General features: G+C 45.7%; 1 protein-coding gene across 1 annotated transcript in view; it reads right to left on the bottom strand.

The window, feature by feature from the left end:
- The window catches only part of LOC124795200 (cytochrome P450 315a1, mitochondrial), a gene marked incomplete at its 5' end in the record, with an annotated part of 137,956 nt that overhangs the window by 16,578 nt on the left and 93,415 nt on the right, over nt 1–27,963 (bottom strand). The window contains 3 exons of the mRNA XM_047259110.1: nt 5,891–6,124; nt 16,825–16,961; nt 23,239–23,445. Of these exons, the coding sequence (XP_047115066.1) occupies nt 5,891–6,124; nt 16,825–16,961; nt 23,239–23,445 (578 nt within the window). The remainder of the gene's footprint in view (nt 1–5,890; nt 6,125–16,824; nt 16,962–23,238; nt 23,446–27,963) is intronic.

Genomic DNA, 27,963 nt, shown 5'->3' on the forward strand with positions numbered 1-27,963 from the left:
TCTAAATCTACATCTCCAAAATCCACCCAACGATGTGTGGCGGAGGGCACTTTACGTGCCACTGTCATTACCTCCCTTTCCTGATCCAGTCGCGTATGGTTCGCGGGAAGAACGACTGTCGGAAAGCCTCCGTGCGCGCTCGAATCTCCCTAATTTTACATTCGTGATCTCCTCGGGAGGTATAAGTAGGGGGAAGCAATATATTCGATACCTCATCCAGAAACGCATCCTCTCGAAACCTGGACAGCAAGCTACACCGCGATGCACAGCGCCTCTCTTGCGGAGTCTGCCACTTGAGTTTGCTAAACATCTCCGTAACGCTATCACGCTTACCAAATAACCCTTTCACGAAACGCGCCGCTCTTCTTTCTCCATCTTCTCTGTCAACCCGAGCTGGTACGGATCCCACACTGATGAGCAATACTCAAGTATAGGCCGAACGAGCGTTTTGTAAGCCACCTCCTTTGTTGATGGACTACGTTTTGTAAGGACTCTCCCAATGAATCTCAACGTGGCAACCGCCTTACCAACAATTAATTTTATGTGATCAATCCACTTCAAATCGTTCTGTACGCATACTCCCAGATATTTTAGAGAAGTAACTGCTACCAGTGTTTGATCCGCTATCATACAATCATACAATAAAGGATCCTTCTTTCTACGTATTCGCAATAAATTACATTTGTCTATGTTAAGGGTCAGTTGCCACTCCCTGCACCAAGTGCCCTTCCGCTGCAGATCTTCCTGCATTCCCTGCAATTTTCTAATGCTGCAACTTCTCTGTATACTACAGCATCATCCGCGAAAAGCCGCATGGAATTTCCGACACTATCTACTAGGTGATTTATATATATTGTGAAAAGCAATGGCCCCATAACAGTCCCCTGTGGCACGCTAGAGGTTACTTTAACGTCTGTAGACGTCTCTCCATTGAGAACAACATGCTGTGTTCTGTTTGCTAAAAACTCTTCAATCCAGCCACACAGCTGGTCTGATATTCCGTAGGCTCTTACTTTGTTTAACAAGCGACAGTGCGGAACTGTATCGAACGCCTTCCGGAAGTCAAGGAAAATGGCATCCACCTGGGAGCCTGTATCTAATATTTTCTGGGTCTCATGAACAAATAAAGCGAGTTGGGTCTCACCCGATCGCTGTTTCCGGAATCCATATTGATTCCTACAGAGTAGATTCTGGGTTTCCAGAAATGACATGATACGCGAGCGAGAAACATGTTCTAAAATTCTACAACAGATCGATGTCACAGATATAGGCCTATAGTTTTGCGCATCTGCTCTGCGACCCTTCTTGAAAACTGGAACGACCTGTGCTCTTTTCCAATCATTTGGAACCTTCCGTTCCTCTAGAGACTTGCGGTACACGGCTGTTAGAAGGGGGGCAAATTCTTTCGCGTACTGTGTGTAGAATCGAATTGGTATTCCGTCAGGACTTTCCTCTGTTGAGTGATTTCAGTTGCTTTTCTATTCCTTGGACACTTATTTCGATGTCAGCCATTTTTTTCGTTTGTGCGAGGATTTAGAGGCGGAAAGGCGGTGCGATCTTCCTCTGTGAAACAGCTTTGGAAAACGGTGTTTAGTATTTCAGCTTTACGCGTGTCATCCTCTGTTTCAATGCCATTATCATCCCAGAGTGTCTGGATGTGCTGTTTCGATCCACTTACTGATTTAACGTAAGACCAGAACTTCCTAGGATTTTCTGTCAAGTCGGTACATAGAATTTTACTTTCGAATTCACTGAACGCTTCACGCATAGCCCTACTTACACTAACTTTGGTTAGCACACTGGACTCGCGTTCGGGAGAACGACGGTTTAAACCTGCATCCGCCATTCTGAATTAGGTTTCCCGCGATTTCCCTAAATCGCTTCAGGCAAATACCACGATGGTTCTTTCAAAAGGCACAGCTAATTTCCTTCCCCATCCTCCCCTCATCCGATGGGACCGATGGCTTCGCTGTTTCGTTCCCTCCCCCAAATCAACCAAGCAAACAATCGACCAACCGACCTGCATCACGTTGCAATATGCGCTCAGCTACGATGTAAGACGGAATTTTACGACTGCAGCGTCGCACCCGACAGGTGTCATAGCGATGGAATGGCAAGTTTCCATCCGACGCCAACAGTGGTCATGAGGGATGCAGCGGACCCAATAGAGCGTGCCTGCTGAGCCACGACTCCAATGGCTCTGTGTCACAACCGCCATCAGCCACCACAATACGGGACGGCTGGTGGCAGTCACTCAGCCCGCATGCAATTGGAGCCACTTTGCTACGCAGACATTGTTATGGGACGCTTGCAGATGCCACCTAGTCGTTGCTCTGGTTTCGTCGTTTTGACATTGTGATAAGCTACACTCTGTTTCTTGCTGTATTATTTGTTACACACGTACCTTCACTCGGAGAAATACAAGTCAGGTAAATCTTCTGTTTGCTGTATTACTTGATCACTTATTTCCGCTCCTGTCCAGCTTTCCTACGGTGTGTGTACCCCATCGTCTATGAAGTCATACACAACATAAATGAAGCAAAATGACATCGATTTATAAACATAATTTCTGATGTAAAATTTTATTTTTCTCGCCAAAACATTAAAAAAACGGACAAGTGCGACTAGGATTCACAGTCTGATGGTTCCGTACACCACCAAGGGACTGTAGACCTTAGTATCTGATATACCTCTACTCGTTCCTGAGTGAAATAGATATGAAGAAACAGGCAGACAGATACATGGACAACAAACTGATACTATAACGGCTCCATTCTTATTTATTGAGGTACAGAACCCTATAAAAGGACTGTTTTGATTACCATAATTTCTATGCTATGCTGTCTTCTTCACTTAATTTCAAGAAAACTAGGCAGTAACAAAAATTACTCATTCACATCTTTCAGTCTCACATCGCAGCTTCTTAGTGAACTTGTTAGCTTTTCATTGGTTACAATTACATGATGCTCCAGAATTACTTTTGTAAGTATATCCTTCAATAAAATATTTTTTTCTTATAAAAATTGAGCAAGAGAAATCTGTTGCCAGAATTAACGTAATAGTAGTCAACTGGAAAATAACGGAAGCAAAAATACGTCCGAGGACTATTCGAAAAATACTAATAACGGCTTTCCGTATGATTCGAATGCTGCTGACAGGAGCTGTTCCTCAACGAGAAAAGGAAGCTCTTGTTACCGGATGTGATATCTGAATATTTGGCGTGAGTTCTCAAGAACTCTGAGAAACCAATGGGATCAAAATATTCCCATTTGCCCATTCTTGGGTTCACCAACGTTAACTTCGAGTTTCTCCATTGTCAATTGATTACACATGCCATCTAGTGGTGAAACACAGCCGTGTTATCAAACGACCGTGGTCATCTTTCTTTGAAATGCTTTAGAAAAGTCTGTATTCATAAAGTTCCACAGCCATTCAGAGAGCATTTCAGCAAAGCGCCACTGCTGTGACGTAAATTCAAAGCTGGTTCGATTATTTCTGGCGGTTTACACAGTGTGATTTCGTGACAATGTTACAGACGTTCAGGGATTACGGAGAAGGATAAATGTTTTAGTCTGAGGTAAGGGACCCTCATCCAGAAACGCTGGAGTCGAAAGTTATAAGTGAAAATCATTATAAAACCTCTGGTAGTGGAACCCATGGACCGATACTGTTGTTGTGTAAATTTTAGGGTAGGCAGCTTTCAGAGGTGGTAGCATGGGCCAAAACAATAAAAAAATAAACATTGGCTCTAAAACGCATATTGTGGAATCATATATCGATATCACTCTACTGGCTTGTCACAATTGGCAACGGAATTGGATGTTTCCGTCCAATGCTGATAACAGTCGTGCAGGCTCCGGTGGACCCAATGGAGCACACCTGCTGAGCCAGCTCTGTACCACGGGCGCCCTCTGCCTCCACAATATAAAACACCCGGAAGCAGCAGCTCAGCCTGCTCGTGCTTGGAGCCTCTTCCTTGTAACATTGCAGTAGCTGGACTCTATTTCATGTTGTATAGTTTGTAATGAGTCTATGTACGTTTTGAGAAATACAAGGTAAGTAAATCTTCTGTTACCTTGTTCACTAATTATTTTCAGCGCCTGTCCAACTTTCCTACGATGACAGTTACCGCGCCAACGCCGTAGCCCACCTCTCATTACCGCTGTGTACAAAGTCATACACAACACATACTAAGAGCTATGAGCACTTGCTCATTAGGAGAGATGTGTGTCACAATATCGAAGATTTAACACGTGCTGATAACTCATAAGGTATGTATTTTAGGGCCCATGTTTACTACTCTTTTTTCTGGTTTTGGTCCACTATACCACCTCTGAAAGCTGCCAGTGCTACAATCATAGCAAGAACAGCACCGGTACGGGTGTTGCACTGTCAGAAGTAAGAAAACGATTTTCACTTAGAAGTTACGATTCGGTCGTTTCCAAACCAAGGTCCCTTATCTCAGAATTGATAAATTTACTCTTCTCCATCATCACTGAAAACTTGTAACATGATCACGAAATCACCCTTTACACGGGACGGTCAGAAGCAGTCTCAAGAGCCTGCAAGGGTGTTTTAAGATAGATTATGATGAGGAATAATTGTTAAGAAAAAACAAAAATTCGGTATGTTGTGCCATTTTCGAGTTAATCAGCGTCGAAGTTAACCAATCACGCCAATGCACAGGCAAATTCAAGTGGCCCGCCAGAGACGCTGTCGCCGTTTGACTTTGCGCTCACAAAGGTCTCCACCAGAGCGCGCCCCACTAACCACAACAGTGCAGGCGCAGCGCTCGTCCGTCTCCGCTCTACGAGATGGCGCTGCCATAGAGACGGACCAAATTTTGCTTCCGCCGATCCGCGTATTAATATGTAACGCAGCCAATGACATTTCTGCTACCGTAGAACCTTTTCTCCTCGCGGATCACACTCGCACAGTGATACATGAACGCGCTAGGTATTATTACGAGTGTACAGACCTCCGATTAGTCAGTCTGCATTAGTCTGTACCGTTTTGTACGAGTTCTACATTTGTCTGTACCAGTCTATACGCAAGTTTCAGTCTGCGCCTAATAAGATTACCATATTCCTGTACATAGCCATGAAGAGAAATGTATAGACACTTTTGTCAAGTATCAGAGATATGTGAGAATAAGATAAACGTACCAAGACCAAACGAACTTCAGATTGTCAATTGTAAATAGGATCCAGAACCAAGTTAAGTAATTTTTGTGCTTGTTATTATTTTAATAAATGTGTATGAAAATTAAACAAAGTCTGTTTAAAGTTGGTCACCATCAATCTGCTACTCTAAGCGTGCAAGTGGCATTTCTATCGTCTGACCTAACAGCAGAAGATAAACACTCCACAATAAGACCACGAGACATATTGCTGACACTCGCCTACTTCATTAGAGCGACAAGTCAAATAATCTGATGGCGTGTGTGTTGAAGGTCTTACAGTACGCACGCCACACTCGGGAATGGCGCAACGAATCGAAATTTTTTCTTAACAGCTCAAACTCAAACTCCGTCCAAACAAGCCTCGAAAGGCCTAGCGGTATCAACCACCCGCCGTGTCATCCCCAGCCGATAGGCGTCACTCGATGCACGTGTTCAGCACAGCGTTCTCCAGGCCGTTGCCAGTTTTCTGGACTGGAGCTGCTACTTCCCCTTTCAGGGGCTCAGTGCACCGTTCTTGCCGAAAGCGCTCGGCAGAATTGGACGGTCAGCCATCCGAGTTCTAGCCGACAGTGCTTAAATTCAGTTTACTAACGGGAACCGTTGCTAGCACTGGAGCGAGGTAAACAGCCTTACAAGCTGTTCAGACTGTTTCTGGTGGCCCAGTACATACACGAACATACTATAAGTACACAAAGTATTGGCACTCACCCCGGCCGGGACGTGGTAGCCGCCGATGGTGGCGTCCTCGGGCAGGTAGCGCGACAGGAAGGGCGCGACGGGGAAGAGGCGGAGGGCCTCCCGCATGGCGCCCCTGGCCAGCGGCAGCCGCGCCGCCTCCTCCGCCCCCGCGGCGGGCGCCCGCGTCAGCTCCCGGTGCAGCTCCTCCTGCACCGGCGGGTGCTTCGCCAGCAGGTACAGCAGCCACAGCGTGGAGTACGCCGTCTGCAACCACACCGCAACGCACCACGCGGCTCAGTCCACAGCCCGGCTACAGTCTGTCGGTAAACTGATGAGCGAGCACGCCAGTCCCCACTCTGCCCACCCAGCTACGTCACAGGGCGCTTCTACAGGCTGTTTCACAACGTAGCACAGTCCCTGCCGCGGCGTGCGCTTTAAATCTGTGACGACGCCGTGTACAGATGCGTCCCATCTGCGTTTATTTCTACACAAATGCGTTAAGATTATAAGGAAAACGAAAGACGATAGCTGCTTCGAAACAAAACATTATAGAGTAAATAATATTAACATAAGAACGGAAGCCAGGATTCTACATAGAACCGAATGCCTATTCATATGAATGTATGTTCCTCTATTCGTAAGGCGAACCATATATAGTGCAATCAGTCTGTAGAATTTAAGGCTTGTTCTTACATTGTGTTTCTACTAAAAGGTAGAAGTTTTCTTTGAAGGGCTGCATTAAAACTTAACAACACGAAGAGTGTTTAAAAAGTAACCAGAAATTTATAATTACGTGCGTTGTATTAGTTCGATTCGCACTGCTTCTTTTGTCATTGTCTTCGTAAACATGTCTGAAAAGTATTTCCAGGTAAATCCCATTTCACGCAGTGTCTTGTGTGAAACATCTTTCTGCAACGAAAACGTATTTTTTGTTTCACGCCATTGAGTAATTTCCGTAATGTGGGCATTATTTTTTGGTTTATGTAAAAGTCCTCCATCGTCTGTCGACTGACCGATTTTGTGAAACTGTCTATAACGGTGGGTTTCCTTCCTAAATTATTAGTTTACCTTCGCGGCGATTACAGTAAACCGTGCGCCTTGTTTTCGCGTTCCTTCCTTATGCGTCCTATTTTGGCGAGGTTGACGTTTGCATAAACTGCAGCCGTTTGATTGGGACAGGTAATATTAGCCAACAGTTTTTTCTTGTGCAGCCTGCTTAACACAAGCTTTAATAACGTTAGAGACGATCGAACGCTCGTTCTGCGCAAATATCTCCTTCGTATTCTGCACATTTTCTTGCAATGCAGGGTGATTATCCATCACTTCCGGATACTGAAGTGTATCAGTGAGTACACAAAGTCAACTGACTGAGATTGGCAACTAAGATCCCACGAACAGAACCGACGTATATCACTGCACGCCGAACTACACCGCTAGATAGGTAACGGGCAACTGATTTTGGGCTACCCTGTAGGCCAGTGGCAGGGTTCTTCCGGGAAAGACCACTTCCCCCACCAGAAGCGCAGCTCGCTCTTGAGTTTACAGACAGACTATACTTTCAACTACACTGCCGGAAAATAAAATGCAACACCCTCGAGGACGAGGTCAATTTATTGACAAGTCATATGACAGGCGGTTCGTCATTGTGGGAGTATGTTACAACGAATTCAGAAGAAATGAAACACGCATTCACCGTAAAGGGTGCCCAAAGAGTCATACGAACGCGTGTTGTACCCCCTTCTGACGATAACGCTGGCGCGTATCTCGCTTGCAAAACAGTGGTAAACATGAAGAACGGCATCCTGCAATCGAGTTCGGCAGTGGTTCTTGCAGGCTCTCCACGGCGAGTAACTTACTCCTTCACTGTATACCGTACGTGGTAGATGAAACTGTAGCAGATTAGCAATGAAGCACCGACTAACATTGTTCCGCCGGCCAGTGTGGCCGTGCGGTTCTAAGCGCTTCAGTTTGGAACCGGGTGACCGCTACGGTCGCAGGTTCGAATCCTGCCTCGGGCATGGATGTGTGTGATGTCCTTAGGTTAGTTAGGTTTAAGTAATTCTAAGTCCCACAGTGCTCAGAGCCATTTGAACCATTTTCTAACATTGTTCCCCAGCAGATATTCTGTCCCAGGCGTCGGACTTCGTTCTTGACAACAGGTGTTTCACCGCCTGTGGGACTTCGTTCCTTACGAAGGTGTTTCATAGCCTAGTAAGGCACCAATGTACAAAAGGGCATTACGGAAGCTACAGGCAATCAAAGCCGGGATAATCCGGAGAACATACGAAGCTAATCCGGAAATTAAGGGTACAAAAAAAATTTATTTTAATAAATTTACATGCATTTTAGTATAGGTCTTGCACTATTTTTCCACATAATGGCCATGTTCCTCAGTACATTTTGTCATCCGTGGGACGAGTTTTTTGATTCCTGTGTCATGGACGTCTCCCGCCGCCTTTTTCGATTTTCACCGCATCGTCGTCGGAAAAGTGTTTTCCACGAAGGTGTTCCGTCAATTTGGTGAACAGATGATAGTCAGTAGGTGCGAGATCGGGGCTGTGAGAGGAGTTGCTTAAAACATTGCAACTAAACGAAGTCAACAAGTCTTGTGTTGCAGGAGGGGTGTGCGCAAGGGCGTTGTCATGAAGGAGGCAGCATGCCGCGACGTTTGTTATGCATGGCTCTGCGAAGCTTCTTCATGGTCTCACAATATTGTGTAACATGTATTGTTTCACGTCTTTCCCAAAACACTGAGACCATCATTTTCCTCGCTGTATGCCGAGTTTTGAATTTTTTGGCCGAAGGAGAATCAGTATGGAAGCACTGCGTTGATTGCCGTCTCCTCTCTGGTGTATGGTGATAAGCCCAAGTTCCATCAACTGCCACTGTAGAGTTCAGAAAAGCCTCGCCTTCGTCTCGAAAGGTCAAGAAATTCGCGAGAGGCATTAACTCTCGCCGACCGGGGTGGCCGAGCGGTTCTAGGCGCTACAGTCTGGAGCCGCGCGATCGCTACGGTCGCAGGTTCGAATCCTGCCTCGGACATGGATGTGTGTGATGTCCTTAGGTTAAAGTAGTTCTAAGTTGTAGGCTACTGATGACGTCAGAAGTTAAGTCCCATAGTGCTCAGAGCCATTTGAACCATTCACTCTCAACTTGCGATAATTTAATCGGTCAGTTACGATTTCATGAACAACATTTCGTGAAATGTTTGGACAAACTGCACGCAGGTCGTCAACTGTCGAAAGGCGATCAGAGAGAAGATGTTTTTCAATTTTCTGCACCACATCATCAGTCACACCAGACGGCCTTCCACTTCTGTCTTCATCGTGAATGTCCGTTCTTCCAAAATTGAAATTCGGTATTCATTTTCACACGTGCTTCCTTGAAATTACATCCTCTTCATAAACTGAAACAATTTCGCGATGAAGAGCGGCGGCGTTCATGGCCTTAGCATTTAGCCAGCGAATTACAGCGCCCATCTCGCACTTTGCGAAAGCCGGGATGAGAACGCTCATTTCTTAACGGTGAACACAACTCTAATCGACGAGCTACTGATTGTTGGGAATGCTCATTCCTTCCGCTGGCTTGCTGCTACACGGCAGTGGTACCAACTTCCCCCACCGACATTCCATGCTGAAGCTACATGCCTTGAAACCTTAGTTTCCGGATAACTCTCGTATGTTCAAAAATGAGGTAGCCCCGTCGTTAGTTTTCATAAATTATCGCTCACACAGTACAGTCGCTGGCTAGCAATAGGCAAAACCGTCTTCCCGATAAAGACCAGTTCCAGAGAGAGCACAGAAATGAAATGACGGGTATCACTATAACTGGAGAAATTAACCGTGGCTCGTGCGTACAATAACAGCAAAAGGGTGTTGGCCACAGCAAGCTTCAAATGGCTCTGAGCACTATGGGACTTAACATCTGATGTCATCAGTCGCCTAGAACGTAGAACTACTTCAACCTAACTAACCTAAGGACATCACACAGATCCATGATCGAGGCAGGATTCGAACCTGCGACCGTAGCGGTCGCACGGTTCCAGACTGAAGCGCCTAGAACCGCTCTGCCACACCGGCCGGCCACAGCAAGCTTACTACGCTCCAGAGGCAGCATCTTGCTCTGCAGACGTTGCGGTAGTACAGTCACAGACCATTGTAACTGAGCTGTGCTTGGTCTAAACATCACGAGTGGTCCGCAGATGACTAACCTAGGCTGTCCCCAAGGTAATGGGAAGCACTACCCACTAACTGGCGGTAACTGCGCAACACTGAACCTCGCTATGTTGACCCCTGTAGAAACTGCAACGGAATGGAATGGAGAGCAGCTCCCCACGTAATTTAAAGACTGTCGATGAGCCACGGTGCACCTCCGCGGTGCAGGAAAAACTCCTCGTAGCCAACATAACAGGGGCGAGAGGTGGAACAGCTTCTGCTGTCTGGGCCCCTGGAGTGGCAGAGTTGCGGCCCTCAATTTGGATGGCGAAATCTCAGAACGTGGCAAATAAGTGTGTGCCTCTTTCAGCGAGAGGCTTCGACGACAATTCCAAATAACGGGCAGAAAAGCAAGCTAGATTTCGCCGTTTTGGACATTTTCTATATTAATTAAATCGCGGAATGTTAAATTTGCCCTGCCCCCTACAACCGAAGTTCCTGTATGTAGACAAAACCTTGGCAGTCTCTGTGGACCCGGGAAACTTAATTTAGTAGTGTTAATTCAGCAGTTAAGATTGATGAATTGTTAATTAATTAATCGATTGGTCTGCGGTAGGTAATCAGTTTACTCGGAATTTTATTAGGAGTGCGAATCTGCGATCAGAATTAAAAGATTAAAATTATTACTGTGTCTTCCTTTGTGGCGAGGACTAGTCTGAACAGATGCTGTGGTCTTCCCACGTGCGTTTTGTGCTTGATCCCGTTCAAAAGGCCGGAGTGGCCGAGCGGTTAAAGGCGCTACAGTCTGGAACCGCACGACTGCTACGGTCGCAGGTTCGAATCCTGCCTCGGGCATGGATGTGTGTGATGTCCTTAAGTTAGTTAGGTTTAAGTAGTTCTAAGTTCTAGGGGACTTATGACCACAGCAGTTGAGTCCCATAGTGCTCAGAGCCATTTCTTTTTCTTTTTTTTGAACCGTTCAAAAGGCTGAAGCTGTTCAACAGGAGTACGTATCTGCAGGTCACAGTTGCACCCGAGAATGAATGTTGGGAACACTGTTCACGTCTAAACCCAGCAGGGTTGTTGCCTGCAGAGTCAAAACAGAGCGAGCGCAGGCAGGCTTCGTGAGCGCTAGCTGACCGCCTACGGATAACTGATACGCCTCCTACAGTGTGGATACACGAATACATACGACCTCATGTGCGAATCTCACAGCAGCGAACGGGATAAAACGGACCGGTACTGTGGATAGGGGGCGTTAGGTGTGAATGTGTACCTGCTCTCAGGCGTGCAGAGATAGTGCCCGCAGTTACGATAATGCTGTCTCGGATGGCGCAGTGCTTGACGCGCCTGCCCAGTAAGCAAGAGATCCCGGGTTCAAGTCCTGGTCCGGTACACATTTTTCACTCGTCACCACTGATTCCTCGTGATGTCCCGCTACAGCTGCCAGCAGTGATCCCCTTGAATTTACTTGACAAATGTAACACTAAAAATACAGTGCCACAGTATGAATACGTTGGTGCCACTGAAGACATGCCTGGAGGGTCTTGCACTTTTTCCAGCACGATAAAAAAAAAATTCTAAGAGGACTACGCTGGGTGCTGCCGCTACTCCTCGCTGAAGTAGCCACCCAGATGGGTTCGCTAGGCTGAGTATGTTCCGTTACAGGCCTCCCATCAAGGAAAAGCCGCTGGCGGTAACGGGAATCGAATCTGTGTCCTCCGCATGGAAGTCAGAGACGTTCACCGCTTATCTACAGAGACTAACTACCTCTAAGGCACACAGCGAAATTTTTATTGTTTTCTCTCACAGATAGCAGGTCAAATGGAAAAAAATTCCAACTCTATTTGTCCTTCCACATCCTGATACTTACTGGCCGTGATTTGCTATTACATTGTGTCTTTTTCTGTAGGCCATCCAAAGGGTTGAATAATAACTAATGCCCATGGAAATTATGAATGACTGGAAGGAAAAATTTGTATAAATGAAACGCAGAAAGTCCCATTGGAATTTCCTCTTTAATTACATTTATTTTTCGATACAATCGCTACGTAACTGGATATACTTTTCCGAAGCATAAACAAGCTTCACGTAGTCGTTATGAGAGAGCTGTAGTGATGTCCGCGAAAGCCTTGCTTCGTTTTAGGGAACATAAAAAGAACATGGGGCATCAAATCTAAAATATATGGTGGAAGCATTATTGTCATGGCATTGTCGTTCTAAGCTGTTTCATGGTGTCATCTGAAGCGTGTGGCCTCGTATTGTCTTCTTGCAAATAAAACATTACCTTCCTAACTTCAAATCCTCCTGAGGTGCTGTTTTACATTTGGCAGAGCCGTCTGTAGTGTTGAGGTTAAAACAAATCGACATTAATTTGATCAGCATCCTAAATTACACATGCCATCGCGTTTCTATTGTTCTAGCCATAAAAAATGGCTCAAAAGGCTCTGAGCACTAAGGGACTTACCATCTGAGGTCATCAGTCCCCTAGAACTTAGAACTGCTTAAACCTAACTAACCTTAAGACATCACATACATCCATGCCCGAGGCAAGATTCGAACCTGCGACCGAAGAGGTCGCGCGGTTCCAGATTGAAGCGCCTAGAACCGCTCGGCCACACTGGCCGGCTTCCAGCCATAAAAGCTTTACATCTGTTTACCCAAGGTAGACACGGCCATTAACATAAACTGTTTTCATACTCAGATAAAATTCAACTGGTGCAACACCTTCTGTCGTTGGGAACTTAGCTGCAGTCGTTGTGACGATCTCTACACACACGGTTCACTTTCAGCCACAGTAACTATTATAGCAGTAACTTCCGATTGGCTGAGGTTGTAGCAGAGACTCCACACCCGTTACATACTATTCCACTACCGTGTAACCCTCATGAAATAAGTTTTCAGTGTTTAGATCAAAGAATTAAATACTGGCAAACTATTTGCTTTCGCAGGCAATTACATCAAAGTAGCACATTTCTGTAGCACAAAAGTTCAAATTACAAAAAAAAAAAAAAAGCACCAGAGAGGCGAATGCATCTTGACAAAAATGTAAATTAGTTTTGACATCAGCTCTGTTTTATTCTGTTGTCCAGCCATAGCACAGACAATGTGACGCCAGACGAACGTGTTTCTGGCAGTAATACGCAAAACTATCTAGGTTCATTTTGCTTCTTTATTAATTTCACTATTTTCTGAAACGATATTTAGGCTGAGTGATCTATAGCGTAGCCCAAGGTTAAGTTATGCTGGAAGGTCATCGATTGATTACTAGTTGGTGACACCAACGAATGTTATTACGTGGAAAGCTATTGATTAATGGCTAAAGGACTGGCTGATCTGTAAAGTAGCCCGAAGTCTAGCTTTTGTGCCGCCCAGTACATAATGCACCCAGCATAGTGCTTCACCCCCTCGGCACTGATAAATCAGTGAAGGTGATTTCCGACAGCGCGCATTACGTAGTGCGCCAGCGCTTTACGTCAGACGTGAAAAGCCAACAGGTTCTTGACGAGTCCGGTGCTCTGTACTCTGCATTCTAATGAATCAGTTTTCGCAAGTCGGGTAAAGTTGGTGTGCAAAATGGCTACATAGTGTGCTAAAAAGGTACAAGTGCGTTTTAATGACCAGAAAGATGAACTGTTAACTGATGCATAAATGTAAGCAACTAATCATTTTCTTCATCATTCATTATGTTTAACTATGAGCAAACTCAGGAGCTTCGTTCTCCACAGTGATTAGCACAATGGTCTCGCATTCGGGAGGACGACGATGCAAATCCGCTTTCGGCCATTCCGATTTAGGTTTTACGTGATTTCCCTAAATCGCTTCAGGCAAATGCCGCGATGGTTCCTTTGATGGGGCACGGCCGAATTCGTTCCCCATCCTTCTCCGATCTGAACTTGTGCTTCGTCTGTAATGATCCCATTTTCGATGGAACGTTAAACGCTAATCGCCTCATAATCTCCTCCAGTTTCCTTTTCTTTTCTCCCACGCAATCCATCAATACTGTGCAGTAAATTTGTACTTTGGATAAAGTAACAACATTCTGTTTGAGCACTGCATGATTTGGTACTCGGATGTCTAATGATAAGTCGGAGATCCGGGTTCGTATCTCTGTCTGATACAAACTTTTATTCGGGACGTATTTTTGTTACTTGGTACAGGGGTGGAGGTCATCCCGATTTTCCACTATCAGTGCTAGGTGCGAACTTCCAGCTGACCTCCTACGCGATCAGTAGTGGTCTTCGTCAAAAGTAATGACGTCTGTAGAAGAAAATGTCGAGCAGACACTTCTAGAGACTTTGGCTCACTGACATGAGCTTCATATAATTAAGAATAGTAACAATAAAGGGTTGTTCTGCTACATGTCGATGCCACAGGTTTTATATGTCTCTCTCATTCCGGAAATGAGGACACTAATCTGGCCGGCCAGAGTGGGCGAGCGGTTCTAGGCGCTTCAGTCTGGAATCGCGCGACCGCTACGGTCGGAGGTTTGAATCCTGCCTCGGGCATGGATGTGTGTGATGTCCTTAGGTTAGTTAGGTTTAAGCAGTTCTAAGTTCTAGGGGACTGATGACCTCAGATGTTAAGTCCCATAGTGCTCAGAGCCATTTGAACCATTTGACACTAATCTCTCCCTCCGATCACACCTCTATCATGAAGCCTGTGGCCGGGGTCGGCTTATACGTCGTTCCGAACGTAAAGCCTCCTTTTTTTTGTGGTGACTTTGGATGTTCGCGCCAGATGTCGCTGGTGTAGTGTTAATGCTTGAACCTTCCTCTTTCATCTGCAAGTGGTTCCGTTGTCCTGCGGCAGTTGGCGCCAGCAGAGGAATGTTCCAAAATGGAGTCTGATAGGGACACGCGTATAAAACAGCGATATGCGATTGAATTCCTCAATGCTGAAGAAATTTCTCCGATTGAAATCGATCGACGCATGCTAAAGATGTATGGACACGATAGAATAGGCGTGAGCAATGTGAGGCGATGGGTGCGGCATTTTCAAGATGGTGGCAAGGGTGTGCATGAAAAGCCACGGCCCGGACGGCCCTGGACATGTGTGATCCCTCGCAATGAACAGCGTCTTTATCGTCCGTGTTGATCGACGGATAACGACCACAGAATTGTGTGTAAAACTGAACGTCGGCTGTAGTGCTTTGGAAGCAATGTCGGAACATCTAGGTTATGCGAGATGTTTCCCGCGGATGCTTACAGAACTCATAGAATGAAAATTTCTCGGGACCTGCTGGACCAATATGAAGCTGAAAGTGACTACTTTCTGAAAATTATCGTCACCGGAGATGAGCCGTAGTGTCACCACCAAAGGACAGTCCATGGAATGGTCAAATGTGAATTCTTCGTCAAAGAAGTAGTTCAAGACACAGCCGTTTGCAGGCAAAGTGGTGTGCACAGACTTCTGGGATAGTCAGGCTGTGTTTCTTTTGGAGCCTGGAGAAACAGCTGTACACCCTAGAAGACGACACTGACTGAACTGTAAGGATGATTTTCTAGGGTAAGTCCAGAGAAGAAGACCAACTTTCATGTACATCTACATTTATACTCCGCAAGCCACCCAACGGTGTGTGGCGGAGGGCACTTTACGTGGCACTTTCATTACCTCCCTTTCCTGTTCCAGTCGCGTATGGTTCGCGGGAAGAACGACTGCCGGAAAGCATCCGTGCGCGCTCGAATCTCTCTAATTTTACATTCGTGATCTCCTCGGGAGGTAGAAGTAGGGGGAAGCAATATATCCAATACCTCATCCAGAAAGGCACCCTCTCGAAACCTGGACAGCAAGCTACACCGCGATGCAGAGCGCCTCTCTTGCGGAGTCTGCCACTTGCGTTTGCTAAACATCTCCGTAACGCTATCACGCTTACCAAGTAACCCTTTCACGAAACGCGCCGCTCTTCTCTGGATCTTCTCCATCTTCTCTGTCAACCCGAGCTGGTACGGATCCCACACTGATGAGCAATACTCAAGTATAGGCCGAACGAGCGTTTTGTAAGCCACCTCCTTTGTTGATGGACTACATTTTCTAAGGACTCTCCCAATGAATCTCAACGTGGCAACCGTCTTACCAACAATTAATTTTATGTGATCATTCCACTTCAAATCGTTCCGTACGCATAGTCCCAGATATTTTACAGAAGTAACTGCTACCAGTGTTTGTTCCGCTATCATATAATCGTACAATAAAGGATCCTTCTTTCTATGTACTCGCAATACTTTACATTTGTCTATGTTAAGGGTCAGTTTCCACTCCCTGCACCAAGTGCTTATCCGCTGCAGATCTTCCTGAATTTCTCTGCAATTTTCTAATGCTGCAACTTCTCTGTATACTACAGCATCATCCGCGAAAACCCGCATGGAACCGGCAAGATGATAACGCCAGGCCCCACACAGTTTCGCGACCACGCAACTCATTGCAGAATTTGGTTGGACTGTCTTACCACATCCACCGTACAGTGCCAATTTAGCGCCTTCCGATTTCCATCTCTCTGGGCCTCTGAAAGATGGACTACCTGGCGAACATTCTCAAGACTCGGATGGTGTAGTCAAAGCTGTAAGGAAGCAGTTAGCCTCAGCTGGTTGAGATTCATATATGCGAGGCTCTGCTTAATCGTTGGCAAAAGTGCATAGCGAATGGTGGCGCCTATGTGGAAAAATGACAGTCTGTATCTGAAATATTGCTCTATTGGGGTGTGCTGTTATGATGTGCCTGCAGTATCAGAAGAAGCTTTGTGTTTGTGAGGGGTGGTCAGCAGGACGTGCGCAGGTGCTGATGCTGGAGCTGGAGCTGGACAGTACTCACGGTGTCGCCGGCGGCGAGCAGCAGGTCGACGACGAGTCGGCGCGCGTCGTCGTGGGAGACGCCGGCGGCCAGCAGCCGCCCCAGCAGCCCGGCGCCGCCCTCGCACGCCGGGATTAGCTGCGTCACCATCGCGTTACCTGCCGACCCACACACGCCAAGTCACCGCAGCGCTCCACGCCTGCCTCGAGGTCTCTACTGCAGTGCGAGCCATTTCCACACCCAGGAAGGAAGGGAGGCACGGACCGAGGGAGGCTAGGGATTGGCGTCCCATCGACGTGGAGGTCATTGAGACGGAGCACAAGCATGTTTCAAGGATGGGGAAGGAAATCGGCTGCGTCCTCTCAAAGGTCCCCTAGAACTTAGAACTACTTAAACCTAACTAACCTAAGGACATCACACACATCGATGCCCGAGGCAGGATTCGAACCTGCGACCGTAGCAGTCGCACGGTTCCGGACTGCGCGCCTAGAACCGCGAGACCACCGCGGCCGGCTTAGCCGAGCGGTCTAGGGCGCTGCAGTCATGGACTGTGAGGCTGGTCCCGGCGGAGGTTCGAGTTCTCCCTCGGACATGGGCGTGTGTGTTTGTCCTAAGGATAATTTAGGTTAAGTAGTGTGTAAGCTTAGGGATTGATGACCTTAGCAGTTAAGTCCCATAAGTTTTCACACACATTTGAACATTTTTGCATGATACATTCTGTGGTGTCACCGCCAGACACCACACTTGCTAGGTGGTAGCTTTTAAATCGGCCGCGGTCCATTAGTACATGTCGGACCCGCGTGTGGCCACTGTCAGTGATAGCAGACCGAGCGCCACCACACGGCAGGTCTCGAGAGACTTACTAGCACTCGCCCCAGTTGTACGGACGACTTAGCTAGCGATGCAACACTGACGAAGCCTCGTTTATTTGCAGAGAAGATAGTTAGAATAGCCTTCAGCTAAGTCAATGGCTACGACCTAGCAAGGCGCCATTAGCCTTACATAGCAATTGATAGTTATCGTATGAAGCATGTCTCATCAAGAACGATGTATACAACAAGGATGGATTAAAGTTAAGTATTCCAGAAGCTACGTACTTTTCTTTATAGCATTCATTACGTATCCTGTTTCAGACCTCACGCCAGCCTGCTTGAGTTAAACGCGTGCATTTCGGCCTTCTCTAGCTATACAACACATTCCAGTTAGGAATCTGTTAGCAAATTCAACATTCCGACATCCACATTGCCAGTAGTGTGCCGAGAATAGCAAATTTCATCCATTACCTCTTACCACGGACAACGCAGTGGCCGACGGCCTTCACCGAGAGCGGCGGCGTTTGCGTAGAACTGTCAGTCTTAACAGACAAGCAACACTGCGTGAAATAATCGCAGAAATCACTGATGGACGTGCGACGAATATATCGGCTAGGACAGTGCGCCGAAATGTGGCATTAATGGACTATGGCAGTAGACGGCCGACTCGAGTGCTTTGCTAACATCACGACATCGCCTGTAGCGCCTCTCCTGGGCTCGTGACCACATCGGTTGGACTCTGGAAGACTGGAAGACTGGAAAACTGTGGCCTGGTCAGATGAGTCCCGATTTCAACTGGTACGAGCTGATGGTAGGGTTCGAGTGCGGCGCATCCCGCCTCTGAATTGCTTCAATGTGTTCCTTTAATCTGACCTGATGCGGATCCCACATACTCAAGAATAGGTCGCAGTAGCGTCTTCAGTGAATCTCCTTTACAGATGAACCACTCTTTCTCAAAATTCTCCCAGTAAACCAAAGTTGGCCATTGCCTTTTCTACCACAATCCTCACATACTCTTTCATTTCATATGACTTCGTGATGTTACGCCCCGATATTTAAACAACATGACTGTGTCAAGCAGGACTCTACCAATGGTGTATTCGAACATTACAGGTTTGTTTTTCCTACTCATCTGCATTAACATTTAGAGCTAACTGCCACTCACAACACCACCTAGATATTTTGCCTAATCGTCCTGCGTCCTCCTACAGTCACTCAATGACGACACCTTCCCACACACCACAGCATCATCAGAAAATATTCGCAGATTGCTATCCACCCTGCCCACCAGATCATTTACGTATACACAAAGTAATAGAGGTCCTGTCACACTTTTCCGGAGCACTCCTAACGATATCCTTGCCACTTTCAATAGATGACTCATTCTCAAGCAGCACCTAGATACAATCACGGCCTTATCAGTGTGTATCAGCACAGTTTTCCATTAAACGTATAATTCTTACTTACATTATAAGATCTTAAATGTTATTTTTCAATCACGTTATTTTGTTTTGTTTTAGATGTGTGTAACTGCTATAATTTAGATGTCAGACATATGGTTCGTTACTGAATTTCTATCTTTGATGAAAATCGATTTATATTGTATGCGAAATTTAGGATTGTCGTTTGTTCTGATCATCTAATAAGAATTTTCTACAAATGAAATTTTCACTCTGCAGCGGAGTCACGCTGATATTAAACTCACTGGCAGATTAAAACTGTCTGCCGGACCGAGTCTCCGTCCTACACACAATTTTAATCTTCCAGGAAGTTTCAATACGAGTTTCGTCAAAGTTGTCAACATATTTTTTATTTCGAAGGTCTGTTTGTTCTTGTCAGTAAAAGGTTGTCATGATAATTATTTTTTGAGATGAAACTTTCATTTCAAGGACCCATTTATGTGATTTGGTGTTTTGGAACATTGACTATGTGGTATAGACTTAAGGTAATGTATATTAACGGATGGATAGCCAGTGAGTTATCACCATGTACGTCATTAGGAATTTGTTATTTTATCCCCTTCTGAGAATGTAAAATCCTATGCAGAAAGCTTTTCACTAACATGTGTGACGTGATGATACGGGTCCTGTATTCCATGTTTGCATTCACGACGTCGAGATCGACAAGTTCGTGGAAGGAGGCACACACCTGAAACTTACAACATAAAATAAGCTCCCTGACTTGTTTCTCTAGTTTCAGTAAAAAATTTACAGAGAAGTGAATTGGTGCAGATGCAGACGATTACATTTCAGGTACTCTTGTCAATCAGAGCAGACATTTTGCTGCACAGGTAATATGTAAAGTTCACAGCCACGATAAGCAGTTTCTTTCGTGTGTTTTAGTACAAGAGGACACGTAGTCTGTTTGAAACAAGTATCAGGGTAGAATCACCATGTATTAAAAGGACTGGATTAGCTTACGTCACTCATTGAAATTTCAGAGTACATAAATAAAATGACGAGACAGTGGCGGTATAGTATTCGGGGGAGTCGAAAGTAAACTCATTTCTTTTTTTTTGCATTGAAGTCAAACAGATAAATTGTAAATAAGTTTAAATTTTTAATCAGTGATGTAATCACTCTCGTAACATGTCATGACTCTCGTTATCAACAACCTTTTGCCATCTAGTGTGAAAAATTTCAATTTCATATCGATAAAAACCTGTTGGTTTTTGAGCAAAGTGTCTGGAGAAGGCATCTTGCACGTCATTTTTCAAATTTTTAACGCTTAGTGTTGTAGTGTTGTAGTGGCCCGAATAAATGGAAATCCGATGGCGCTGTATAAGGCGAGTATGGTGACCTCCCACCCCAGTTCATTCATTTTTCCCAAGGTTTGTCTTGCGGAGTGCGGTCTTGCATTATCGAGTTGCACAATACGGCCTTTTCTGTTCACAATCGCTGGGCATTTTTTAATTAAAGGTTGATTTACTCGATCCAACTGCTCACAATAAAAATCTCCATTCACAGTTTCTCCAGACTTCAGCACTTCAATATGAACGACCCCGCGAATACTTCATGAAACACACAAAAGCGCCTTTTTGGGGTATAAATCTTTCTTCTCTGTGGCAATTGATTCAGATAAAACCACAGAGTTCTGCGTTTTAGATTATCCTGGAGGACCGAATTGCCATTTCCAGTGATCAAGTGATTAAAGAAAAGAACGCTTCTGCATTGTGCCAGTCAAGGAATAAGTTGCATGTAGGGAATGAACTAGACTGTGTATCTTTTTCCATTCTGCTGCAAACGTTCTTGGCAGGTTGAATAAGTGTAAGTGTGTTGGGTAAGAGGGTTTGACAGTTACTCGTTTTTCTGACATGGATTTTTTTCCAGTTCAGGCGTTAACATGTCACTGTGAAAAGTTGGCCTTCCCAATTGATACGAGTTGGAAATACCAATGTCACGACACCTGAAGTGAGAATACTTTTGGCGTTTATGAACGTCTAATGCACTGGGATAAACACTCCAAATGTTTTTGGTAGCAACTGTTACGTTACCATCCTTATGACAGTCAAAAAGCATATGATGCGAGATACGTAACTCTTCTGGTATTTGGCTAGCTATTTCACCATAATCTGAGAAATGGACTTAATTATTTATGAGTAAACGAATGACTAACTCATTTAATAACCACAGTCGTTATCACATTTGAGTTATTAATTTTTATCTTTTAGGTGACCGGTTTCGATCTTGCAAGATTTCATCATTAGATCGACATTGCTCGATGACAGTAGGAATCGCTGGCGTGGAGCGAGTCCGTCCATGCTGGCGTATTGTTCTCTATACTAGCATCGACAAACCTGCTCCTCGACCATGATTCCTGCTGTCATTATCTGATGATTATGATCTCTTAGAAGATCAAAAATAATGATCTAAAAAATAAAAATTAACTTAAATGCGATCACGACTGCGTTTATTAAATAAGTTATAATATTAATAGAGGGCTGTTTTCCCTGGAACGATGTTCCAAGTAATCTTAAATTGACCTTAAAACGTTTATGGCACAACTTTTGAAGAAAACATGGAGCAAAGAAATGACAAATGAATCTCGAAATGCGCAGAAACAAAAGTACTTTCTGGTGCCTCTAATATTTGCAATGTAAAAACGGACTAACTTTTGGAGAGTGCAAAACGAATATCAGTCACAATGACAGAAACATGCGTTGTATTTTACGGACATCTACAATGGATAGGTGAAATGAGAATATGAAAAGGAATTTCTAACTTTTGCGACAGAAAGCCAAATCATCAATGACACGAATTGAAGAAGTTAAAGGAGAACTGAGAGAAACAGATACACTACTGGCCATTAAAATTGCTACATCACGAATATGACGTGCTACAGACGCGAAATTTAACCGACAGGAAGAAGATGCTGTGATATGCAAATGATTAGCTTTTCAGAGCATCCACACAAGGTTGGCGCCGGTGGCAACACCTAAAACGTGCTTGCTGACATGAGGAAAGATTCCAACCGATTTCTCATACACAAACAGCAGTTGACCGGCGTTGCCTTGTGAAACGTTGTTGTGATGCCTCGTGTAAGGAGGAGAAATGCGTACCATCACGTTTCCGACTTTGATAAAGGTCGGATTGTAGCCTGCCGCGATTGCGGTATATCATATCGCGACATTGCTGCTCGCGTTGGTCGAGATCCAATGACTGTTAGCAGAATATGGATTCTGTGGGTTCAGGAGGGTAATACGGAACGCCGTGCTGGATCCCAACGGCCTTGTATCACTAGCAGTCGAGATGACAGGCATCTTATCCGCACGGCTGTAACGGATCGTGCAGCCACGTCTCGATCCCTGAGTCAACAGATGGGGACGTTTGCAAGACAACAACCATCTGCACGAACAGTTCAACGACGTTTGCAGCAGCATGGACTATCAGCTCGGAGACCACGGCTACGGTTACCCTTGACGCTGCATCACAGACAGGAGTGCTTGCGATGGTGTACTCAACGACGAACCTGGGTGCATGAATGGCAAAACGTCATTTTTTCGGATGAATCCAGGTTCTGTTTACAGCATCACGATGGTCGCATCCGTGTTTGGCGACATCGCGGTGAACGCACATTGGAAGCGTGTATTCGTCATCGCCATACTGGTGTATAACCCGACGTGATGGTATGGGGTGCCATTGGTTACACGTCTCGGTCACCTCTTGTTCGCATTGACGGCACTTTGAACAGTGGACGTTACATTTCAGGTGTGTTACGACCCGTGGCTCTACCCTTCGTTCGATCCCTGCGAAACCCTACATTTCAGCAGGATGATGCACGACCGCATGTTGCAGGTCCTGTACGGGCCTTTCTGGATACAGAAAATGTTAGACTGCTGCTCTGGTCAGCACATTCTCCAGATCTCTCACCAATTAAAAACGTGTGGTCATAGAAAGAATAATATGTTTCAAGGGCTTCCAGAAAAGAACTAAGAAATTGACAGGTGCAGGATACAAAGAAGGAAGAAGAAGAGAAGAGCAGAGGGAAAGAATGAAAAACTACTGGAAAGAAAAAAAGGAGAAAAGGAAGGAGGCGCAAGGTAGTTCACGTGGTACGCAGTAGGCCAGAGCAGTAACAAACAAATGAGAGTCGTGAGCGCCGGCTAGAGAGCGCGGCGACTCACCCTGTGTGAGGGCGGCGCCGACGGCGTCCACGAAGTCCCTCCAGGCGGGCAGCCGCAGCAGCCGCGCCAGCCGCGCCGGCAGCAGAGAGAGGCGCGCCGACTCGCCGAAGACGCGGTGCACCGCGGCCGCCAGCTGCTCCGTCGGCGCCCGCAGCTCCGAGCGCATCGCCGAGTACTGGCGCTCGCCCAGCAGCACCGCCACCAGCACTGCAGGCACACAACGTCACGCGTCACCACAGACACTGTGCACGACATGCTGGAGGCTCAAAGCACGTCAGCCGTTCTCACACGCGACGCGCTACTCCTGGCAGTACCACACATTTACGTAACATCGAATACTAGAGAAAATATTTATACAGGGCGTTACAAAAAGGCACGGCCAAACTTTCAGGAACATTCCTCACACACAAAGAAAGAAAATACGTTATGTGGGCATGTGTCTGGAAACGCTTACTTTCCGTGTTAGAGCTCATTTTATTACTTCTCTTCAAATCACATTAATCATGGAATGGAAACACACAGCAACAGAACGTACCAGCGTGACTTCAAACACTCTATTACAGGAAATGTTCAAAATGTCCTCCGTTAGCGAGGATCCACCCTCCGTCGCATGGAATCCCTGATGCCCTGATGCAGGCCTGGAGAATGGCGTATTGTATCACAGACGCCCACAATACGAGCACGAAGAGTCTCTACATTTGGTACCGGGGTTGCGTAGACACGAGCTTTCAAATGCCCCCGTAAATGATTGTCAAGAGGGTTGAGGACAGGAGAGCGTGGAGGCCACGGAATTGGTCCGCCTCTACCAATCCATCGGTCACCGAATCTGTTGTTGAGAAGCGTACGAACACTTCGACTGAAATGTGCAGGAGCTCCATCGTGCATGAGCCACATGTTGTCTCGTACTTGTAAAGGCACATGTTCTAGCAGCACAGGTAGAGTATCCCGTATGAAATCATGATAACGTGCTCCATTGAGCGTAGGTGGAAGAACATGGGGCCCAATCATCACATCACCAACAACACCTGCCCAAACGTTCAGAGAAAATCTGTGTTGATGACGTGATTGCACAATTGCGTGCGGATTCTCGTCAGCCCACACGTGTTGATTGTGAAAATTTACAATTTGATCACGTTGGAATGAAGCCTCATCCGTAAAGGGAACATTCGCACTGAAATGAGGATTGACACATTGTTGGATGAACCATTCGCAGAAGTGTACCCGTGCAGGTCAATCAGTTGCTGATAGTGCCTGCACACGCTGTACATATGTACGGAAACAACTGGTTCTCCCGTAGCACTCTCCATACAGTGACGTGATCAACGTTACCTTGTACAGCAGCAACTTCTCTGACGCTGACATTAGGGTTATCGTCAACTGCACGAAGAATTGCCTCGTCCGTTGCAGGTGTCCTCGTCGTTCTAGGTCTTCCCCAGTCGCGAGTCATAGGCTGGAATGTTCCGTGCTCCCTAAGACGCCGATCAATTGCTTCGAACGTCTTCCTGTCGGGACACCTTCGTTCTGGAAATCTGTCTCGATACAAACGTACCGCGCCACGGCTATTGCCCCGTGCTAATCCATACATCAAATGGGCATCTGCCAACTCCGCATTTGTAAACATTGCACTGACTGCAATACCACGTTCGTCATGAACACTAACCTGTTGATGCGGTTATAAACGCCCGGACGAAGTCCCAATCTTTACACAGTCCAATTTCGCCACGTTCAGGAATGATAAGGACAACACGAACATCCAGTCCCCGGGCAGAGAAAATCCCCAACCTAGCCGGGAATCGAACACGGGGCCCCGTGATCCAGAGACAAACATTAACCACAAGACCACGAGCTGCGGACGGTAAGCCTTGATCCTGAACGCAGTTACAGTGGATGGTTGCTCACTCCACCGACTCTCGCCTCGATTGTGAAACTTTCTATTTGCTCAAAGCAGCACAAATTGCACACCGTGTCATCACATTGGTACCAACGGAGATACAGTTCAGTTGCTACACGCACAGCCGTTGTGAGGGACGGAGACAGCTGCTTCTTACGACTTTTAGTCTGCCTTTTTTCAACTAACTTTCCGTTTTGTACATGATCTGTTCATTTAAACATAAATATCCTTCTTTTGCACTACATTTTAATTGATTCGGTAGCCATCTTCTCACATTCTTCTGTGGACCCTGTTTCATTTCTCTGCTCGGATGTACTGCCTCAGAATTTTCTTTCTAATCTGAACGGTAAAAGCTGGAGAGGGATACAGTTTTTCTTTTCTTTTAAGGAGTCTTTTTCGTCAGTACGAATCTTGGTTTGATGATTTTCATGCTTGAATCATTATCGGAATCTCTCTTCTCCTACAGCAGAATTGTTTCACTTCTTCTGCTAACGTCTGTTTCAATTTTGAAACTTCGCAGGACACTAATTTCTTTTCCCTTGCGTTTCATTTTCGTATTATTTGTCTTTAACACAATTTTTCCAAACTAGCGACGAGAAAGTCTACGTCGCGTGAAATCTTTGTTATTAATACATATTTACTTTTCGCCTTTTTCCAGTTATAATATTTCCTTTATTCATTTTTATTACGTATACAGGTGTGACACTTTCGTAATCGTAACACATTGATGTAATGCCTTCTTGATGTTCCACTGTTACAATTTTCACTTACTTTCTAAAAGTATTGTAGATTTTTTCACTGCCATTGCACGTTATTCTAACTTCTTTCAAGATGTTGAATTCTTACTTTATTGTCTCCAATGATAATGGACAGTTGCCTATTTGAAATTACTAGGAGAGATAGGAAAAGAAACAAATGCATTCTTTTTCTGAGGATTGCAATCATCTTGTACCACTTCAACCATAAGAATTTTCAACACATTCATACACTGTAGGTTTTCAATGCCGCTGTTTACTTCGACTGCGTGAGAAGTCTTCGGAGATAAAACGGCTAATGCAAGCCGCTGCCATTTTATCTCCGAAGATGTCTCACGCACTCGGAAACTCAAGTCAGAGAACAATTTCATACATCGGTTCCAGCGTTTTAAATGAATGTTAAGATGTCATGAATGTTAAGATGTAATGAATGTTAAGATGTCATAAAAAAATTCTTGTTAGCTGCCATCAGAATTATCATCATAAAGTTTCTTGAATGTGATACAGATTAACCCGTTGAGAAGTTTTATGAAAGGAAGCTTCATTTGCTGAATGAGAAACACTCTCTCAGCGATATGAGTGCAGTGGAAAGCACGTGGAAAGCCTGCATGTCCTTCAAACGAAAATAGCTCTTCTAAATTTGCCAGCAAAGTATTCCCGGAACAAACTGCACTCAGCGTGTGTCTCCGACATACGCGTAAACAAACATGCGGGAACCGGCAGGCAGCAAGATTATGGACTCTTCAGGAGTGCAGTACGACGACGCTGTGGCCCCCTGTCCAGTAAGGAGAGCTGCCGTGACTTGGAGCTGTCAGCTATGCTGCCTTGTCTCACCCTTGTGCGATTAACCGCGCTTGCGAATGTTAACGTCTGGGTGGTCCGGTTCCTCATTTAACTGTATTCTCGATACTGTACAACACTCTAGTACATTCTAGTGAGTACTTCTTCACAACACCTCCCTGTTCACACTTCGTTACTTAGCTTCTACATCTAGGTCCGCGTACCACAGTAAAATGCACAGCAGAGGGTAACATTCATTGCATAGCGGGGATGATTAGATGCCGAAGTATGTCTGTATTGAACTGTGATGGTTTTTAGCAAACAGAAGTTTAAACGGACAGAAACTGGCCGATTTTATGGGTCATTCGCGTATTTCACGTAATGTGTGTGTGTGTGTGTGTGTGTGTGTGTGTGTGTGTGTGTGTGTGTGTGTGTGTGTGTGTGTATGTGTGTGTAGACGAATAGAACAAATGTTCAGGCTCTGTCAAGACAAACTGGGAACGGGCGTGTATTGATGGTTGTATTAACTGTTTTTAAACTGACATCAATCTCTTTAGCAGGCATATCGCGAACTGTCGAATGGTTGGCTCTCAGCGTATAACTGCAATACTCAAAATTCAAATGGCTCTCAGCACTATGGGACGTAACATCTGAGGTCGTCAGTCCCCTAGACTTAGAACTGCTTGAACCTAACTAACCTAAGGACATCTGTAATAGGCAGACATCTAGCCAGGTCATCACACAGGAATTCCAGGCTGCATCAAGATCCACTGTAAGTACCATGACGGATAGGCAGGAGGTGAGAAAACTTGGATTTCATGGTCGAGCGGATGCTCATGAGCCACGCATCACGCTGGTAACTTCCAAACGACGCCTCGCTTGGTCTAAGGAGAGTAAACATTGGACGATTGCCCAGCGAAAAAACGTTGTGTGGAGTGACGAACCACGGTACACAATGTGGCAATCCGACGGCAGGGTGTGGGTGTGGCGAATGCCCGGTGAACGTCATCTACAGCGTGTGTAGTGCCGACAGTAAAATTCGGAGGCGGTGGAGTTATGGTGTGGTCGTGTTTTTCATGCAGGGGGCTTGCACCCCTTGTTTTGTGTGGCACTATCACAGCACGGGCCTACGTTGGTGTTTTAAGCACCTTCTCGCTTCCCACTGTGGAAGGGCATTTTGAGGATGGCGATTGCAACTTTCAACACGATCGAGCACCTGTTCATAATGCATGGCGTGTGACTGAGTGGTTACACAACAATAACATCCCTGCAATGGACTGGCCTGCACAGAGTCCTGCC

This window comes from Schistocerca piceifrons, chromosome 1 (assembly GCF_021461385.2).
Source record: "Schistocerca piceifrons isolate TAMUIC-IGC-003096 chromosome 1, iqSchPice1.1, whole genome shotgun sequence".
In the NCBI taxonomy this organism is placed as follows: Eukaryota; Metazoa; Arthropoda; class Insecta; order Orthoptera; family Acrididae; genus Schistocerca; species Schistocerca piceifrons.